This window comes from Rhea pennata, chromosome 4 (genome assembly GCF_028389875.1).
Source record: "Rhea pennata isolate bPtePen1 chromosome 4, bPtePen1.pri, whole genome shotgun sequence".
NCBI lineage: Eukaryota > Metazoa > Chordata > Aves > Rheiformes > Rheidae > Rhea > Rhea pennata.
The window spans coordinates 17,391,811-17,413,818 of NC_084666.1; the positions used below are offsets into that span (position 1 = coordinate 17,391,811).

The following is a 22,008-nucleotide window of genomic DNA, read 5'->3' on the forward strand; positions in this document are numbered from 1 at the left end:
CTAGTAGGTAAGCTCTTGGAGGGTGGGGTAGGGGGGGAGGTCTAGTGGAAGAGGCAAGGAAGAATCTGAGGCTCAGGAGATCTGACTCACTGTTGGAGAGTCTCCTCAGAGCACAAAACTGCACTGTGATGTGCATGAAGCAAGCAGCACGTCAGTCTGGCTGAACAGGAGACTCCTGTACAAACTCAAAGTCAGTAAGGAAGTATACAGGAGCTGGAACAGAAACATTGCCTGAATATACAGGGATGAAATTAGGAAAGTCGAGGATCAACTGGAATTGAAACTGGTGAGGGAATGTGGAGAGTAAAAAGGCTTCTGCGGGTACAGCAGATGCAAGAAGATGACTAAGCAAGAGGAAATCCCACTGTTGAATGAGGTAGGACATCCATGACAAAGAGTGAAGTACTTTGTGCTTTCTCTTCCAATGATTTATATTGGCAAAGGTCTGCTCTCAGGCATCCCATGCCACTGTGACTAGTGACAAACTCTGGAGGGCATGAAGTACTATCCCTGCAAGGGGAAAACCAAGGTGTGGACCAGTTGAGCGAACTGCATGCAGAAGTCCATAGGAGAAGATGGGATGGCATGTAAGGGTACTAGCTGTTATCACTGTAAAGCAACTATCTATCATCTTTAAACAACTGTCAGAACACAGAAAATTCCCAAGTGATTAAAAAGACAAAAATCTCATGGCTTGCTTCTGTCTGTATTGACATGACAGTGTAATCTTCTGTTCAACTGGTTCAGTAAGAGAAAGGCCAGGGGGCCCAGCAGTATTAACTAGTAGCAGTACACAAACTTACTTCATATAAAGATGTCTTTGTCTTACCCAGGAGCCAATAACTAATCTAAGTTTACCATTCAGCACAGAGCAGCTGCAAAATCCACTGTTAATGCAGCCTCATGAAAAAGAGGGAAGCGGAATTAACAGCTTGGGATAAAAGTCTATTACTACTATTAATGTCAAAAAACACTTAACAGGGCATCAGGCTCACTTAGGACCCATGTGGAACATGCTCCGGGCTGCTGGTATACCTATTAACCAGCAGAGACATTTGACCAACTGTTCTCACAGTTGCTGCTCACAAAGGAGTGGGCCAAAATCAGGACCTGCTGTTTACCTCTTTCTTTCTACTGTATACATTGGGGGGGGGGGGGGGGGAGGAAGAGGGCATAGTGCAGGGGTTAAGGCATGATAAAGCTAGAGGTAGGGCTGTTTTACTACCTTGCCTAAACCTGAAGTTTTAAACTGGGCCAGGGTTTATGGCAAGGTCCTGTTTCAGGTAAGCTATTGTACTAACTCTTTACAAAGTCAAAGAAACTGCAAGGGTAAGAGTAACTACCATTATTGAGCAATTCAGCCATAGTTACTCCGTGAAGTATTCCGCTATCTTACTTAATATTCTGTTGAGCCTCTCTTCTGCCAGTTTGCATAGAAAAAAAAAACTCCATACATTAAACAGAATTATTAAATCCAAAATAAAAATCCTTAGATTCTTTTTGTTTAAAGTCTTAATGAAAAACTAGCTTTCAAGTGCTCACAGAGCGACACAATCTATTTCAGCTTTCTATATCATTTTATTACTGTCAACTATGTAGTACCTGCCACATCTTAAAAGTGTATCTAATAGAAAGTGTATGTGATAGAAGTATGAAGTACAGGCTGTAAAATTCTCTGTTATGAAAAACAGAGTAATGGTTAAACTGATGCATTCCATGTAAGTTTCCCAGGTGGCGCAGGTTGTACAGACTTTTAGAGAGGTATTCAAGGAACCTGAGAACTGTCCCTCACTGCATGATCAAACTACAACCATCTTTCACCTACTCTTTACATAGTGTGGCTATTACTATGAAGGCTACTCCCCCTGTTTAATCTAGAGGCTAGTAAAGTACAGCTGAGCTGTATTTGCCACTGTGGGAGCTATCCATCTATTATTTTTTTTTTCCGGCCAAAAACACTTTGCACCAAGTCTAGAGAGAAATAATCACACAACTGTAGGCTTAGTATTTTTAATACAATGACTGGCCTAGGTAAACTTTTGTAAAATTGCTAAATTACAATGTTCCATATTTACAGATTGAGGTCAAAAATAAAAAGTATAAGAGTTCAGTTGTACATTAGCAATTGTTTTTCCACAAGTTGAACTTCCATGATAGCATTTAGAGAGGAAACAGTTATTTTAACCTCCTGGTAAATCCCAAATTAATTCCATGTCAAACTGTATTCTCCTTCGTCCCTCTTCCTATCGTGTAGGTGATCACAACTGAGATTGCAAATGTTTTCAACAAATTTCTTCAAACAACTCAGACCATATGTTACAAGAACAGCCAAAAAGAACAAATGTCACATAATAAATTGAAGCTGACATTTGAGTATTGCTTTCAAAAGCATCAGCTGGCTGATCAGAAGATAGGGGAGGTGATTATTATACAGTTGGAAAGAAGACAGTAGTATATGTAGGTTAAATTAAAATGCTTGATTTGGTACCTTCTTCACTAAATTCATTTCTGGTTCTCCTAGTATTGTTTATGGCCATATTAATTCATGTATTTATATCTTCTTTCTCAAATAAATGTCCACTTAATAAAAGCAGATACATTTCCATCCTCCCTCAACTCAGTGCTTTGCAAGTCACCTTTTTCTTTTTTCATTTATATGTTCTACGTTTCAGTAGCAATCCAATTTCAGTGCTTTAGCTATTTTTTTAAAAGTCATTTTATTTAAAATAGTAAAAATTAACTTAATCCTTTTTTATTAAAAGCATCAAAAGCAAAAATACAAGAATGTATGCCTATTTCTCTTTTATTCAGTGCTAAGACATAACACTACTACTAAATAATCTCAAGAAAGAGAGACTCACAAGACTCAGGCAAACAATAATTACAACTGATACTTTTCTACATCACTTGGAACAGGATAATTTGAAATCCATGTAACTACCTACTACACTTTTGCCACAGAGAAAAGCAGAAATACTGGTGAGGAAAAATCCTGTAATTCAACTTCAAGTCATACAACTGGCATAAGTTACCACGGAAAACCCATCATTTATACTTGTCCCCTGTTCGCTGTAGCTTTTTACAGTTTAGGAAGATAAAAAGCAAATGGACTGATAAAATGCTTTCAGTGAAAATATTTATGAATACATTCACTTTTTGATTTGGTATTTATCGAGATCACAAAGACAATGTTCTGTTCAGATCTCCAGATGCAGAGATGATAGGTGTCATTTATATAGACATACAAAATTCAAATGGAAGAGATGCATGAGTAACAATATTGCTTATCTGATTCATACTTATTTTTCACCTTAATTCTGAAAGGTTCCCCATTAGAAAATACACATTGCTCTTGTACATTATGTGTAGAGTTTGGTACATAGCTAGTGTTTGCAAATCAAATTCCATTTTTTCCCATTCTTCAGCATATTCTCATTCAAGACAAAGTGTAAGAGTGCTATACACTGCTTTGATGGACACATGTATGAATATTTTATTTACTATATTGAAACAAGATTATGTTAAAAAATTGCAGCCTCTTGTGGCAATGAAGGGGGGAAAGAAAGGATCTTGAAGCTCTGTAAGATCTTTGTATATTTAAAAATTCAAATATAATTCATAATATAGCAAGCCATGAAGTGGAAGAGATGGAAGTTCTGGTAAGAAGTTAATTTTTAGACAGCAGCAAGTTCTGAAGATTACAACACATGATTTGCTGACTTTATTAGGTGAGTTAAGGTCAGTTGTTTAAAGTGCAAATAAGTTATTAGCTTTTTAAATAAAATAAGGCATCATTGTTCCCCAGTTTAACAAAAAAGGAGCTGTTAAATAACATGCATCATCAAGGAAAATCTACATCTGCCGCTGGGTTTTGAGTTCTTGTGTTCAATATTCTAAACAAAGTAAATGGAACAAAAAGTTACAGGAGAAAAAAGTCTGCACATTGTAGGCAATATGAAGTTTAGCACACTAATGTTGCCTTCTGAATCAAAGCTGTAATGTTAAAATAGGTTCATAATTGCTGATTTCAATTCTTAGAGGACTGTAAAATTTAACAAATGGTCTTTAAAATGTAATTAGGAAAATCCAGAGAATAGGATTAAGCTTAATGAGATTGTGCTCATTACTGCCAGACACAGCATTAAAAAGAAACTTATTTTTTGGTGTTCTATTATGGTATTGTTACTTCACTCAGTGCTAAAGAAACTGGAGTACAGCTAGAAGTTTAATCCATGCTTCTGCATTTTCCTTTGGCCATGGAAACACTACTACGTAGTCTTCATATAAATTTTGTTCCCATTCTGAAATCACACCCCGCAACCTATTATTTTAAGGAGTACTTCCTGACCTATAAATATCACACAAACTGTAGAAGGAGGCTCAGAAACTAAAGTCACATTGGAAATCAATTATGGACAAGCAAGGATAAGACGACAGGCCCTATGAACACTAGTGTCCTAGACAATAGGTTAACCTTCTCCTTAATGACTAGCCTCCTTTGTCCCATATGCTTTTATTTAAGTAGTAATAACTTCACAGCAAGGTACAATACCAGCTGAAACCTTCACTGATAACAGTACTCTGAAACTCTCCTTGTGCCAACAATGCTGAAGTTACTACACAAGAGCAGGAAGAAGCATTTTGTTTAGGCTTTCTAGAAAGGCACAAAGAAAGAAGTTCTTTTTTTTTTTTTTTTTTTTTTTTTTTTTTTTACAGATTACTGCTTTCATGAGAATGGGGCTTAGAACATACGTTTTATCATTTTTTTATTTCTAATTATATAAAATTACAACCTCCCAAGTTATAACCCCCCAGCTATTTTACAGGTGTTCCTTGTATTCCATTTGTTCAACACTACAGAGGGACACTTTTCTAAAAAAAAAAAGTGGTCTTCTGCTTCTAAATGACTACGCAGAAAAAAAAAATCTACATCAGAAACTTTGAAACCTCTTAAGAATAGATACATTTATTATTTGTCCATCATCAAGTTAATTTGGTATGTCAGACTATTCCCAATTGACTTAGCAAGCATTCCATAAATTTTCTGTAGCACTAACTTAACTATTGGACATTTTCAAAAATTTTACATCAGTCTTCTACTCTTATTACATCTATCTATCTGTTTCTCATTAGGATACAAACAGCAGCTCCCTTATTTGTTAAAGGAGAAAACTTTGTATAGGAGAGTTATTTTCGTATTTTGTAAGTAAAGAGCAGAACATCTGACAGTAGCTCGAGATGCTGATACTCAAGTTTCTTCTACCTCTGTTCTCCTTCTCCCTGCCCCCCCCCACCACCACACACACAAAGGGGGAAGATGTATTCATATCTTAAGTCTGGTTTTGTTTACTTATTTATGTAACTATCAAGTCCACAACTAACCTCTTAGATTCCTTCCAAACTTTTATTGTTGCTTTAGTAGATTTTTTATAAATGTTATGAAGCCACTGAGGTGTTGAGTTAAAAAAGCAAATGAACTTTGCCATTCATACAAACAGTAACAAAAAATAAGCTAACTTGGATATTCTGAACAGCAAGACACAGATCATGGCAACAGAAGCAAGGACACTTATCTGGACATATTCTCAGTTAAGAAATAGTCCATTTCCCTTGCAAGAACATATATAATTCAGGACACCTTTTGCACAGGGGATGTAATAGCAAGAAGGCTGTATAGGGATACTCATCCAACTTGTATCTACTTTTTGTCTACAGCACCAAAGAAAGCATTCACAGAATAGAAAGTTCCAAAACATTTACCTCAATACACTCGTTTTCTTTACTGTATTGATTCAGAACCCTAAGCAAACAGGAACCAACATACCAGAGATTCCAATGTGAAAGGGAGGAAATCCTCTATTTAGACTCCAGCACAAATTCAGAATCATAGCTAAAAAAGATATTTGTCCTCCTCTAATGCAAATCTTGACTCCAAAAGTTAATCTAATTGAGGACACTGCTGCTGCTGCCAGCAAAGAGAGATTAGACAACCAGAACTTGCACACACTTGCCAATGAGATGTGAAACGGGACTACAGAACAATTTCAGTTCTAATAGGCTGCTTTTCAGTTACAAAAAAAACTCTTGCTTTCAACCCTCCACATGGTGCTGTCTTCAGGAGGTGCAAATGATGAACGTATATAGCTTTCAAAAAGAGTATATATGACAAAAGAACCAGTTAGATCATTAAGCAGTTCAGTAGAATGCAAAGACGGAATAATCCTCCAGTGCTGGGAGACTGGCATTGGCCATACCTCAGAGGCAAAACAAAAAGAGGAAATGTCCTGTTCCCCACCCTCTCCCCCTTCACTTGTTTATTTTAAAGAGAAGTGTGGCAGCCGACAGAAACATTAAGATTCGTAAATTGAGACCAAAATTAGCATTAAATCAGAGATTACGTCAACTTTTCAGGTACTTGTAAACCACAGTAAAAAAGATGAGATTCATTAAAAAACAAAGCATCTCTACACTTCCAGTAATCTTCTGGGCCAATAAGAATTACTGCCCTTGTGGCCCTGTAAATAAGGAGAGGGAGGGCATTAACACCTTTTACTGTAGCTTCTAGCTAAAATTAAAGTTAGATCTAATCTGGAAAATGGCATAAGATATTTGGTAAGATGCAGGCATTATCTGTAATTTGAGAAGCATAAGCAAAACACCAAATATAGTTTGCTGTTGGGTAAAGGAAAAGGAAAGCGCTTAAGTGACAATTAGTAGAATTTAATTCCAGTTTTCTCTTAAAAAAAAAAAAAAATCTTTCTTTGAACAGTGGTATAATCCCAGTTGTCACGCAGGGAAAGTTACCTTCACGTGAAGTTAGTATGCATCTTACTGGACATCAAGATTAACCTTTACGTATCTGCAAGTCAACAAAGGGAGTACGACTTTCTGTTGCTGCTTGCGGTGACCAGCATCAAAGCAGCAAACATTCTTCTCTGAGAGAATTCTGCCTGTTACATGACACATGGCTTTATTCCTTGATAAAAGTTAGAACTACTCAGGAAAAAGTTGATCAAATTCAAGTCCAAGTAAATCAGATGCATCAGGCCCTTACAGTGATCTCAGAAAAATGTCCTTACAGAAGGCACCTATACCCAGCTGAACTGTCTTTTGTCACTTCTACCTCTGTGTTCACCATTTCTTGGGTCTTCTTAAGCTGGCCAGCCTTGCAGCAGAACACAGAATTGACCACAGGCTGCTAATGGCTCCAAGGCACCTTAAGTATGTTTCATGTGAGTGTTGGTTAGAAATTCTTCAGCCACTGAAGATTACCCAACCTTTCTTTGTTCAAAGCACTACATCAAAATACTATCTTGATACCATATGTTGCTCTGAACTGTTCTAGTAACAACTTGGGCTGGTTACAAGTTTATAGTTTGTACCCTTAGTGAAGAAAATCCAGACAAAATAAGTCAGTGTTAATAAGCTACCATCCATCTTGAAAAAACGCTTGATATGTCCTTACACAGCATAAGGAAAGCTATTCCCCAGACTAAAAGAGAAGCAACCACACGTTTCTTAATCACGATTTTAGGGTACAAAAGAGGACCAAAAAGTTCACCTATTTTACCTAAAAAGCTCAGGGTTGCTAGACAAAAGCTTCTTTTCTTCATGAAGGCCTAATCAAATGATCACTTATTCTTCACTTTTCTGTGAAGTCCATAAGCAAATCTGTAAAAATAAATAGGTCACAACATCACTTTACTACCACACATCTTACCAGCATCTGGAAAGAAGTTTAGCAGTAAACTAATGAATAAATAGGTCTGGCATGCTTCCTGAATTATCAGAATTAAAGAACATGAAGCCTTCTGCTAAGGAAGAGAAGCTGGCTGGAAGCTGTTGGAGAAAATACAGTTATCAGAAAATGCCAGCTCACTGAGCCAAAAAAATATTTAATTCAAAACATTCCAAGTCTGATGAGCTTTTGAGAAACTGAAGCTTAGGATCCTTCAAGGTTTCAGAAGCTTTCCATGTTAAATTTATTGTCAGGCATCAGTTACAAGAAAATGGACTTTCTGAAGAGACTGACTTTCAACTTCATGTAAATTTTCAGGAGGTTTTTTTTTTTTGTTGTTAATAATCATTTCAGAGGGCTTGTTTCTCCTCCAAAACACAAGTTGTTTCAGAAATTATGCAGTTAAAACAAACAAACAAACTATTCTTATCCCCCAGCAGATCCGACTCCTTTATTTTGAGGGATTATTTGTCAGTCTCCATTATAAAACAGTAACTACAGGATTTCAAACCTGCAACTAGACTGCACTCATATGGCAGTTCACTGAAATCAATACTTATTCCACATCTACTGAAGCTACAGAATCAGTATCTTGGTATCTGGATGCCAAAACATCACTTAGTAAACAAACTATCAATCCTATAAACAAACTGAAGCTTTATATGCTCATCCTTTATTAATACTAGACTTGAAATGTATTTACTGCCAAAAAATGTTATTAATACATACAAACTATGAAACAGTTTATCAAAAAGCATTTTTAGTAAGCTTGGACACACCACAACTTCATCAGGAGATGAATGCAGTGTACCTTTCAAACTGACAGTTAATTTGATAGGGTTTTTTTAAAGTTTATTTTTCTGCATTTTATGATACTTAAACCATATACTTCCACTTTAACCTAAAGCTTATTTTAAGAATGACTGGTTAAAAAAAGCCAGACATGCTACTCCCATTTGGTTCAGCAAATGAGTCAAATCAAAGCTGGCACTGTCAACTAGGTCAACAAAACCGAATTGCTCATACCTATGCAATAGCTTTCCTTGAAGGAAGAAATATTAACCACACTTTTTCTGTAAGACTCTTTCTTAGGATTCAGAATAGAAATATGTGCTGCCTTAAATACTTTAGTTGGATTGGAAGAATCCCAAATTCAGGTAAACTGTGATTTCAGATCTGTTCTTAAATATGCCCAATGCATGTAAGTGGAGGCGTGGTACGTACTTACATGTCATGGACAATCAACCTGCAACTTGTATCTTAGAAATTCAGTTATTTCTGTTGAACATGGCATAACCTGGCTAACAGGAACATGTACTCATGTATATGAGTTTTTAAACATTCAGTATTTTATTAGAAGTGCTAGATCTCCTTATTTTCCACTGAAGACTGAACAAGGAGAACTGTGAAAAAATTTTAGGCATTCTTATCAGATAATAGATGTCAAACAGAAAAGAAAAAGGAAAACAAATTCGTCTCATTTTTGCTTTTAGCTTTGGATGTACTTCAACAAAGAATTTTAAGGTCATTAGCACATATCTGTATAAACTTTTGATCAACATCTTCCCAGTCATTAGATGGCAAGAAAACACCAAATGGTCAGTTTCAATGTTCTGGACTCAAATTTGCATCTGGAGTGGAACAGAATTCATGTAGTCCGAAAATGAAACCCTATACCTCTTACACACTTACTGAAATATTCTGTAATCAAATTATTAATTTTACTGTAATTAATTTCTAATTACTTTCCATAAAACTCACATTAATAACTGTCCAACCTAAATTTGGGGGAGAGGCAGACAGAGGAAAACCAGATATTTCAAGTACCTGGTGACAGGACTCTAAATACATGGGGAGACATAGACAAGAGCTCCTGCACAAGACTGATAGGTTTAAATACAGCAGGCTATCCTGATTTAGAAACAATCCATTCCTCCTGTATTCCAGCACTACCTCCTCCTTTGCTTTGAAAGTGTATTTCCAGACAAAGACATTGATCCTAAATTGAGTCCTAAATTTGTGACTCTTCTAAAGAAGTAGATACTTTTTCATTTTATATTGTTTAGAAAAGGAATAGTTATGCACCTATTCTGCGCCTTAGAACAACCACTTCGTTGCAAATCCTGTACTCAATTTAAGCAGCTCCCCCCCATCCAAAAAAGTCTGGAAGACCACAAATTGTAAGAAAACGCAGAATCTTCAGATTTCACTAATCCACTTATAACCTAGTGTGTTTCTTTGATTCAAGAATATCCTATTGCTTCTGACAAGTCTCAAGCAAGACAAAACAGGAAACTTCGCTACCTTGATCAAATCTGCAAGTAGGAAAGTAGGATTCTGTTCACTGCCCCCTTCCCCCCCCCCCCCAAATCATGAACAATTTAGAAAGCCAATAGAAACCACTCAGGGAAGCCAGTTGAACTGCAAGGTCAAGAAACCAGAGGAATATGATTTTTAAGAAAGGTGTGAATACAATTTTTTATTTCAAGTAAGAGGAAAACTCCTGCAGGAACCACATAAATCTGCATTCCGCAGTTCTGCCAATGCCATATGAAGGAACTTACTGAGTACTGAACTTCTTGACCAGTTTTGTATGTTAAAGTTACTCATACCCCATGCAAACAGCAATGCAGCTTTTATTCCTGATCTGTAAGGATGAGGAGGAGGAAGAGAAAAACAGCAGAGTACCATATAGATGTACTACTAAGAAGTCCATCTCATTTCCAGCTTATAATTGTTCTGTATCACACACAATCAAGTCAGTTGGTTGTTAAAAGAAACTTCCCTCTTGCTGGGGAGAAGTGCAACACTACACCAAAAGGAAGGGCCAGTTTACAACTCTTCGAGTACACCTTCCAAGCCTCTAAAAGGAGTTGCATTCAACTATTATTGAATAGATGCTGCTTTGGCTCTTCCAAGTTTGCGACAGCAAAAAATTGCTGTGGTGGTTGACTGAAGCAGACAAGGTGAGCAGAAGGTAAATGATCCGCTGTTCATACCTAGGAAATAGACAGAAGTCCTTGATAACACAAGTAGTTGCTCTACAGTCCAAGAGATTTGGCTAATACCAGTTTTCTAAAAAATGGTTTGATCCCTCAGAGAAGAGATTCTCAAAAGATGCTGTCATCTCCTTAGAAAATACAGAAGAGCCAAGAACAACTTCAAGTCACTGCAAATATCAACCTTCAAAACAACGTTACGTGCAGCAAAATAAGGAAAGTCCTTACATAAAGATGAGCTCAGGCTAGCAAACCTCCTCCCTGAGCCAGTGGACAAGTTGAGAGACATATTCAAACATATAAAACCATAAATTTTAGTAACTGACATTAAGAAATACCAGACATTAAATAAGTAAGTTTCCTCAAGGTACACCAAAGCAAGGGTTTCCCTTTCAGTTTTCTCTCTCAGTATCACTGCAGAAGTGTTGGCTAGGGTTTCTCACTCCAGATATAGCTGAATTATTATTTATGGAAGAATAATCCAGGAAATCAGTTATCAGGTAAAAAAAATGTTTTTCTCCCCAAAATGAAGAACAGAGTCATTAAAACACAGAAATACTTCAAAAATACTATGTATTAGTCATTTTTCCCCCCAAGTTTTCACCACTAGCTGCTGACAAAAGATGCTAAACTAGATAGACATTTGCTTTGATCCCATAGGACTCTTCTGATGATACAGAGAGAGATTATTATGATTTCTATCAAACATGGTCCTGACTATATTTGAAATAGTATTTAGAATGATACCATGGAATCCACTCAAACTGGAACAGGAGCAAAGGAAAGACTACTCAAACAGACAACAGGAAAAGAGAACTTACTATAGCTGCAGAGTTGTCTCTGCAGCTGGGATTGTACCATAGGGCATACCTTAACTTGGCACAATATCAGGTACTAACAGTCTGCACTGGCTTGTATTTTTTCCACTTGTTTTTTGAACTAATTGTTTTAATACAAATCCATCCATTTGGATTGGAATCATTACTGCTTATTACTCAGTAATGCTAAGTTTTTGCTATATGAAATAGCAGAGAATACCTAAACAGGAATAAATAACAAAATAAAACAAAAAAAAAAAGATAAATGGCAATGTTGCAACAGCATAAAAAAGTGAGGATAAAATTCGGCTAGAAATTCTAATACTTCTAACCAGAGTGAGTTTTGGAAACATTTCCAAAAAAGAAGCGTTAGAAACAAAAACCAGGTCTTTCTATATGACTATAGAACAGTTATTTGGAAGTCTATAAGGGAGGAAGAGATTTCTTGACTTGACAAGATCATAAGGGAATGAATGTCCAGATTAAGGTGGTATAAATGATCACACTCCTTTCTCTCAAGCACCAAAGGGATATCTAGCAGGAATATATAAACAAAGAAACAGAGGAGATTAGACACTTAGAGGAAGATCACAGAAGTCTCTTGGACTCAGAGATGGAGGGTACAACTTGCCTTGGCAAATATGTTCTTGGTGGCCCTCAAGACAGAAATACAGAAGAATAAAAGCTGAGAGAAAATTCTTCGTAGAGACAGATGGAGAGCTGTCAAAATTAGAGTCATTGACAATAAATAAGAGGAAAAGTTTAGAAGCAAAGACAAACAGGAAGCTTTCAGACTCAGATAGGAAATGACCGCTTATGAAACTTGAAGGATGGTAAGATAGGGTGGTTTAGGCGGTATAAGGAAAATGAAGGAATAGAATCAGAGGAAAGTCCACAGTCACAGAATTATTCAGCTGACAGTAAAGCAAAATACTGAGACTGAATTTGGCATAGTTGGCACTGGTGTCTTAATACAGGACACTCTAGGGCAATAGTAGATCCTACGTAGACCTATTTTTAATTTCCTGCATCAAAGGGATGCATAACACCAGAATGACTTGCATCCAACTTACAGGTCATAAAGCAGTAGTCATCTGATAATCCACTCTCCGCCTCAGGTTAGGGGTTTAATGGCTACACTTAGTCAAATCTTCACATTTAACCTGCCCTTGTTGTGACAAGCCCTCTATTACTGTCAGCTAACCTGACAGCTAAGATCACAAACTGGAGTTCTTTAAAGTAGTTTTCTGTAATCAACATTATATATGGCAAGAATATTAGTTAATTATTAACCATAAAGTGTCCAGAATACTACTGGTGCAAAACTTCTAACCTGGCATAAAATTGTTAAGTTCTTAAATTTTAAGTTTTAAAAACATACTAAAGTACCATCTGCAAAGCTTTTTAACAGGAGGTACAAAAAGCAGCAGTATATTCAGCTTTAGTCTAATTACTGCCCTCTGACCTATTTGTGGCTCAGCAGACTAGAAATGCACTCTAGCTAGTTTTGTAAAGCAGTGGAATTATGACAGTGAAAACTAATATTTATATATAGGATTTTAACTAGCCTTTAAATAAGATGATTTAAAGAAGCTGGAAATTGTGAGTTTCCTTCTATCAGCAGACATATATATTCACATCTAGTGACATTTGCCCAATACACACTTCAATAATAATCAAGCGGTGCTATGGTGACACAGGTCTGGAAGGATGTTGAGAACCCAATGTAATTAAAAGCAGTAGCTGAGAGGTCAGCAGAATTTTGAGCAGAATCAAACATCTAAGAAGGGGCTAATCCAGCTTCCTAAGATATTACACATGTACAAGGTCTGTGTCAAAAGTGGAAATGGCAACAAGAAAAGATGACCTGAAGCACAGGTCTTTGATTAACGAAGTTAAATTCACTTGATCACACCATGTAGAAAGAAACTGCACCTTTTCCTCTGAAGCTACAGAAACACACCCAGAGTCCCCTACTCTCTGCAACACATCTGTGCCCCTTATGGTCTCAAACAGATGAGCCATTACTGTCAAGTCTTCCCCAGCCTCTTCTACCATCTTCCTGGCTTTTCCACACCTTTAGTAGATAGGACAACTACAATAGGATAAAGTGGTAGATTAATAATGACAAAGAGATACGTCACATAATAGCTTTAGTCTCTTAAAAAAAAAAGATTTTTAAAAAATATATTGAATTAATTAGCACTCCTTCAATCTCTTCTGGAATATATATGGTAGCATAAATTTACAACTCCCTACCTATTTTTCAGATGTTTGATACCAGAGATGTTAATCACAAAAAATTAAGTTTTGCTTCCTCTATCAGTGTTTCAACCTATCTTATCAAAGTTCCCTCCAAACGCAAGGAGGAGAACAAGGTTCAAGAGCAACATGAAAGACAGTGGTCCTAACTAGCATAAAGAATCACAAGTTAGTGAAGTCTTTAAAGCTCTGGCTGACTTCTACACTCTACATAAATACATTGAATTCTAAAGGTTAAAATAACAACCTTGTTTACAACTGATACTTCAGTCATATTTAAGAAGAAGGGATCCATTGTAACTACTCAGAACACTAATATAATGTGGTTAGTAAAAAAAAAAAGTGGAGGGAAGGGAGAAGAGAAAGACAAACTAATTTTTCCTGTTCCAGCTGTAGGTTGCACAAGCCCTGGCTACTTTCTGGTAGCTGGAACACAGCTCCTCAATGGCATAAATGGATCCAATACATTGACCAGCACGACATGTTCCTTTACACAACTATTACTGCTTATTACCATAGCAAGTCAGTTCAGGAGACTCAGCTAACAGAAAACATAGGCCACCAAAAAGTCCCAGAAACACCACAGCTGGCCCCCAGAAAAAACTTAAAACAGAAAAGCGGTTCACTATTGGATCACTGCAAGTTTCACTGCAAGAGATGAACAAGTGAAAACATTTATTGATGACAGGATTACTAGGATCCTATTCAGCCAACTTAGTTTTCAGCTGACTTTGAACCTACAAAACGCTGCTGCTAAAAGAGGCAGAGTTGCTAAAAACAAGTCTCGTTAGCGAAGCTGCTCATACCTCACTCATCAGGAGAAAAAAAATGGTGTGTAGTAAACCTGATTAGGAAACTGATCCAAGTTAAACTAGACCTAACCTTTTCTTTCCTGTTTTTCCTCCTGCTATGTTTCCTTCCTGTTTTCCAGGTTAGTTTTAAGCTAATTAGTTTTACAATCCAGTTTAGGCAGTTCAGTGAATGAATGATCATGCCAATCTACAGGGATCACAAAGGTACAGCAAGTTCAGAAAGAAAAATTGAATAGAATTGTGTTGTGCAAAGTTACACAGTTCAATGGTTAGTATAGAGTTACTCAGCGTCAACCGAAGGAAATAATGGAGAGCAAGTTGCAACAAATACCTCAACTCCACTTCTTCCGGTTGACAGACATTTCAGCTTAAGGAGATCCTACAGTGTCTACCATGAAAAAAGACTGTTTCTCAGATCACTGCCAGTCATAAAAAGTACCTTCTTACAGGATAGCTGCTTACTTTTTACAATAAAAAAGTTCCATCTACATCTAATATTGACAAAAGTTACAGCAGTTCCTGAAACAAAAGTTGAACAGCTTCTATTATGTACTAATATGTAGACATATGAAGCACCAAAGAGATAATCACAAGTTTTACCCACACTACTGAAAACATGTACATTTACTTGTACACTTGCAACAAGTTTCTATTCCAACAAAGAATTCAAAAAAGTTTCCTTGCATCCTGCATAGTCCATGGATTTCTGTTAGCAGTTTTGCCTTTCATAGGATAACGGTCCATACATCCTTATAATTGCAAATTTCCAAGAGATCAGTGAACTTTAACTGCTATACATATAGAATTTTTTTCCTTTTTAAACTAAGTCTCTGTATGTCATTATTCTATTTTTCCTGCACTATTTTCTGAGCTAAAAAAAAAAAATCCTTTCAAGATTCAAATACAAACATAAACATAAGATAATCCTTCAAAAACAATCTGAGAGCAGCAGGCCATTACCACTTCTTGAGAGGGAAGCTGGTGAGACAAAAAGAATTGTGAGAGCATTGAAAAGAAGTTGTTCTAATACTACGTATTTGAAACAAAGATAATATTAAGTGAAACAAAACAAATCCTATGCATTTTCTCTTTTGACCTGGAGACAGTCAATGTGCTAGGCTCCAGCAACTTCCAGCAACATACATATTTATGTATACACACAGTAGTTGGACCATTGTTTCTATTTTGTTTACCAAGCCAGTTCAGAGGAAAAAAAGAATTACATATTTAGGACTGTGTTTTCTGCTCCTATCAGCCAAATAGTGCCATAGACAGCTAAAACAGTTGAAAGGTTTATATTTCTGCTATTGTTCATCATGCTCCTGCCATGCATCTCATCCCTTTCCTTGCACTAATACTAGAATCAATCAGGTTATTTTGCAAGCCACTAACTCCTCAACAACAAAGAACCATCTGACCAGTTACTGAGTTAAAGTAGATCAGAGAGGAGTCTGATGAGTGCCAACGTAAGCATATGAACAGAAGGCACATACTGCCAAGATTGTGATTTCTCCATTCTGATAACAGTTGTATTAGACTTGATGATGCTGCAAGACAACACTCCCCTTAAACTGTGGTTTCATAATACATGTTCAACAATAATTCTGGCTTGAATATCAGCTTCTGCAATACCAGTTTAAGCTATCCCCCCAAACAATAGCATCTTCCTCCCTGCATCAATAACTGCTTGTGAAGCTTTGCTATGACTCTGATCCAAATTTAATTCCTGTTCCTCTTCCCAACAGCACCATACTTGTAGTAACACTCAGATTACTTCCACAATCTGTTTCATGCTGGAGTCACAGGAAGAGTTTCATATTGCAACTCAACACATACCAGCAGCATAGGAATACCTTAAACCAGTATTACTGCCCATCCTGTTGCATACTACGGCAATAGTAAGCTTGCTTGCTTGCTTCAGCTAAGAAGCTGAAGTGCCAGGGAAGCAAAAAGAGTTCAAGTAAGCATCATTTTCACATCATTCTTGCATACAGTCTGTTAGTGGCTTGAGAGATAAAGCACTGAGCCAACATAATCATTGGAAGATAGACAAGAGCATCATAGATTTAAAGTGAAATAACAAGCTCTGCTACTAGCACTGTGGCAGCTACAGGATATTGTCTATAATTGCAGTAGCATGACCAAAATTACAGTAACCTGCTGCAGTGCAGCCACAGTGAAAGTAAGAATACCTGTGCATATTGTGGGAATAAAGATATGAAGCAATTAACACAGGAGCATTGTAAGCGTGGAGGTGATATCAAACGCAGTAGATATGATGAATCTTTTGTTTGGTGTGAATTGCTTTTCCTGGAAAGTAAACTTGAGGGATAATTTGTTCAAGAACAGTAAGCTGGAGCAGAAGATATTTTCAAAGCCAGCCCACAGTCTTAGTGCAATGCTCTACAAAAAAAAGAAACCAATGCACAGATTGCCCTTACATGAAAGCCCAAGGTCTAGATCTGCCAAAACAGAGAACTGAACACACCTGTTTATTCTAATTTAGAGGAAAAAAAGACAGAGAAATGACATGAAAAGTATAGGAGACAGCATGGTTTCTCAAGCATGTGAAAACTCAAATTTGATCAAAATTAGGATCTATTTTTCACAAGAAAGTAATATCAAGGCTACTTCCTATCAAATGGATGCCCTTGATCTGAAATAAACACTAAAAAAACCACACCCCACAGAAAACCTCACCCCCCACACAAAAAAACAACCTACCAAGTAATGATGTATTTACTTTTTTAAAAAGTATTTGAGATGTTATTTAAACCCTTTATTTCTGAAAATACTTCAGCACAATGCAAAGCCCTAAAAAGAAAATTTCAACTAAGATGACTGAAGTCATCTGCACTTTTCACTAAAAAGTCAAGTTGCTGTGCCAATCTTCACTCATAAGACACTCTGCTAGTATAATAAAAAGTGCAAGTTCACACTGAAGACTTCTTATGCCCCAACTCTGTCTAAGTTCATTTCATGAAAGTTATAAGGACTTAATATATTTGACAATACTTTACCTGTAAAGTTCAGGCAAATTGGTGAGGTTGGAAGAACACAGTCAGACCACACAAACACTGCTTCTTAAGGCTGGAGAGAGAATAAAGCTAGACTACCTTTTTATAGCTCTGTACCATAGAATGCATTTGACAATTTTACAATGTAAATTTTAAATCAAAAAGTAACACTATTTTCAGCTATTCTGATATTCATCTCCAAAATATCTTGAAATTTAAAACACTGTGCAACTTGGTTGCTGGGAAGTGAGGTACTTAAACCCTGAGGTTTTAGAGACTCTCTCATAAACAGAGTCTAGAATCAGGGTATTTTGTTGCTGTTAGTGAAATAACAGAGATAGTACCTAGGACAAAACATACCAGCAAACATTGCTGTAAATAATAGTTGCTGGCACATATTATGCATGCTGTAAGAATACCAACAGAATCAAGCTCTTCAGATGATTTCAAAGAGCATCTAGTTTTTAAATTCTGGTCAGAGTCATGTGAAAAGCTAGGTCCTCAGCATTAAAGTACATCCATAAGCTGGACCCTAGGCATCTTGGGAACAGTAGTGCACAACATAACACACACACAAAGATTACCATCTGAACAGCTATTTCGTATTGAATGAGATGTATTTACAAAAATCTTGAATAGGTATTCAAATATAGCCTGAAGCCTTCAAATACATTTAGACACCAAGTAATTAAGTTATCAGCAATTCCAATGGAAATCACTGCTCCTCTCTCGAACTCTTTAGATGTATGAACATTTTTCTTGGGACTAAATCATATTTTGCAGGTCACTAATTAACATAATAGGTTGGCAAAAAAACCAAACTTTTAATTCTTAAGCCCATATAGATATCAAAGTCTGCAAACAGATTTTAACCAAACACACTATAGACACTTCTCAGCACAAGTCAAGCCCTTAGAACAGAAGTCCCTTACCTTCACTGATCCTCAAGCATACAGCAAACAGAAATCATACTCAGGTGTCTTCAGTCTCACTATTGTGGATATGAACAATCTGCTGCCTATGAGCCTCAAGCTGTGCAATCACCATCTTTGAGAGATTCTATCTGGCTCAATTTATCGTTTCTATAAAGTAAATGAATGAGGAATCCTTCACAGAAAGTGTTGAGGTGCTCATGTGATACTATACCACAGAAATACAAATATCAAGTTTAGTACCAATAAGACATTAAAATACAGTTCATCCATCCAAAGTGTCAGCAGAAACAATATAACACATCCTAACTTTTTTGCTTCATTCTTTTAACATAATGCTTGACAAATTACAGATAACAGAACCATACCACTTTTTAAATGTTTTTCAAATTAAAAGAGGCATTTTCTAAAATTAAGAGTAGAATGATGAGTTTTTTTTTTTTTTTTTTAAAAAAAAGACTGATAAGTTTTGGGACTTCTACTACTTGACCACATTTTTTCGCTTTGCTATAGAAGTACGACTCTGGAGAAGGATGGAAAAAGAAGTTACACCAAAACCCTCATATTCACACCCCTCCAAATTCAGACATCAACTAGTGAAACTTTTAAGACTCTCCATTTAACTGCTTTCAGTCATCTAAGATTTGAAAAGTCAAAGTTTGTGTTAACTTCCAAAGTGGAAATGGTTACTTGAGCTAATAAGGTTATTTTACAGAAGTTAGTACTACAGGAGTTTCAAAGGAGCACAGAAAAAAAAAATCATAAACACACTCCTTCCATTATCCTAACTACCCACTTGCCACTTTGTTTACACTTTCTCTCAGATAAGGGCTGCTCAACAGGCATACCAAGCAACAGTTCTCAATTGAGATAGGTCTCAACTAGCTATTAAACCATAACAAATGTTCTTCCTCCTCAGCAGATTCTAATCATATATATGAGGCTCCTTTCTATTAATTGCACTTTGCTTAACAGAGATACAAAGAGGTCATATCCTAAATAACTTATTCCACAATAGGAATATACAATAGGAAACAAAGCATAAAGTAAGAACATAGTGGAACCCATTTAAAACCTAAGTAATTATGTTCTGATTTTACACTTCACAAATCTCAGTTAAAAAACCAATCCAAGAAACAAATTCAAAGAAGTTTGCTAAATATAATAGATCTGCTGAGCAGGGGATCTAGTGTATGATGAAGTTCCATCTTACAGAGCCTTGATTACAATGCTTTGCAGTCTCTGTGTTGGTCATGCTATGGAACTGTGTTCCTGTAGTACAACTGTTGGCATATGATTACCACCTGAAAGTCCCTTAAGTCATAAACTCTCAAGCAGTCAACATTTTAAATTAGAAAATGAAACATCATTAAATAAGAGGAAACCAGAACTATAAGAAAGCTTGTCTTTACATAATTTGTGAGAGACATTAGTCCGTCAGATTTAAGAGTTTATCACAGCATCTATGCCAATGAACTAGTCGTCCCCCGCCCCAAACATTCTAATTAACTTGCATTCTTTACACAAAAGGTATTACATCACATCTGAGTATACAGAAAAACATTTTCTTCCTAACCAGATTCACAACTTTAAGGATTAAAAAGACACTGCAAGCATACACAGGTACCATAACATATACACAGGTGTTATGACAGGTGTTTTAAAAACATCACAAAAACAAGCATATGTGCATGAAGCAGCTACCAAGCATGAAAATGCCATAAACAAAGTTAAACCCCTGTAACCATAAACATACCTACTTGTTAGATATTCTTACTTAGATCTTTCTCAAGCTCACCCAGGAACACTAAACAGATGTAACTGAGAGGATAAGCAGCAATCTAAGTATGTTTTCACGGCTCAGCCATCAGAGAAGATCAGCATTGAGACTAGAATACTATTTGAAGATGGAGGGTTTTTTTTTAAGGAGGGTTTTTTTTTCCCCTAAGAAGGGAAGCGTGTGTTGAAACGATGAAAATAAGTAGTTCTACATACTGAAGTGTTCGACAAAAAAAAAAAAAAAAAAAAAAAAAAAAGCCCAAAGCAAGAAACGATTTCGGCTCGCAACGCAGCGACAGAGCGTGTAACAAATGCCAGCACTCCGTAAAGACAGCCTGCCGTCCCTGCTGAAGGAAGGGGGAGGAAAAGCGAGGGCAGAGTCGTTGCGGGGAGCGCTGCCCCCTCCCGCAGCGGCCAGGCTGCGGAACAAGGCCTGCGGCGGCACAGGTACCGCCGGCGCGCGGGGGCCGCGTGCCGCGGCCGGGCGCTCCCGCGCGGGACCGCCCGAGCGCGCGGGGCGGCCACGTGACCCGGCGGAACCTCGCGGCCCGAGACCCGCCGGGGCACCCCCGCGGGAGGAGGGCGGAGGGGGAGTGAGGGGAGAACTGCCGTCGCCATGACAACTTCCAGGCGGGGGGAGGGAAAACTTCAAATCCCAACCGTCAGTGCAGGAGCGGCTCCCTCTTAAAGGCGCACGCACACACACACACGCACGGATTCCCTTCCCCCGTCCCCCCCCGCCCCCCAGGCGCTCGCGATGGAGGGGGGGAGAAGGGGGGCAGCCACCGGCACTCGTCGCGCAAGCGACGAGGAGCCGAGACAAAAGGACCCGAGCCCAGAAAGGGTCTAGGTCGGCGGCGAAGGCAGGCATCGAGGCGCCCTAACTGAACCCGCACCAGCCGCCCTCCGCGAGCCGGGGGCGGCTTCGGACCGTCGCTCTCCCCGCACACCCGCTCCCCGCCGCTCCAAGAGGGCCACGGAACCGCTCCTCCATCCCCACGGCCCCCTCCGCCCTCCCGAGAGACCCGGCCGCAGGAGGCCTCGCCCGCCCCCCTCGTCCGCCCGCGGAGACCCCGCTCGCCGCCCCGCTTCCCTCGAGCCCCGCTCCGGCACCCGCGCGCCCCGCGGCTCTCCCCCTCCCCCCGCCGCCAGCGCGCCCCGACTCCCTCCCCTCGCTTACCCACACAGTGCATGAGCCGGTGCCGCCAGGAGTCGAGTTCTCGGCGGACTCCCCTGCGCTCCGCCGTGCAGCGGGGGCTCCGGCACTGGGAGGCGGCGGCGGCAGGAGGAGCGGGAGCCGCGGCGGCCATTCTGTCTGTTCCCTTTTCCATCTGCCTCTGACCTCACGCCCGCTCATTTACATACGAGCGCGCGCGCCACCCAGAAGAGCCGCGCGCTCTCCCGGCGCCGCTCCCTCCGCCCCGCCGAGCGCGCGCCCGCGCGCCCCCCTCAGCATCCGGCGCGGGGAGCGCGCGCGCGGCTCGCGGGGCGGCCGACACGTGTCCCCCGCCGCCGCGGCGGCGGCCCGCGCCCGCTCCCTGCCCCCCCCCCCCGCCCCGGCGGCGGGCGGGGACGGGGCGCCCCCGCAGCCTCCCGAGGAAGGCGGCGCGGCCGAGCGGCTGCGCCTTCCGCGTTAAAAACTTCGCCCCAA

At 38.9% G+C, this 22,008-nt stretch overlaps 1 protein-coding gene across 5 annotated transcripts in view; it reads right to left on the reverse strand.

The window, feature by feature from the left end:
- The window catches only part of LCORL (ligand dependent nuclear receptor corepressor like), a 77,260-nt gene extending 55,572 nt beyond the window's left edge, over positions 1 to 21,688 (reverse strand). For 4 of the 5 annotated variants that reach the window (XM_062575384.1, XM_062575385.1, XM_062575382.1 and 1 more), the window contains exon 1: positions 21,538 to 21,688. In XM_062575384.1, the coding sequence (XP_062431368.1) occupies positions 21,538 to 21,688 (151 nt within the window). The remainder of the gene's footprint in view (positions 1 to 21,537) is intronic. The other variant, XM_062575383.1, reaches the window with a different exon arrangement.
- Between the last annotated feature and the right edge of the window lie 320 nt (positions 21,689 to 22,008).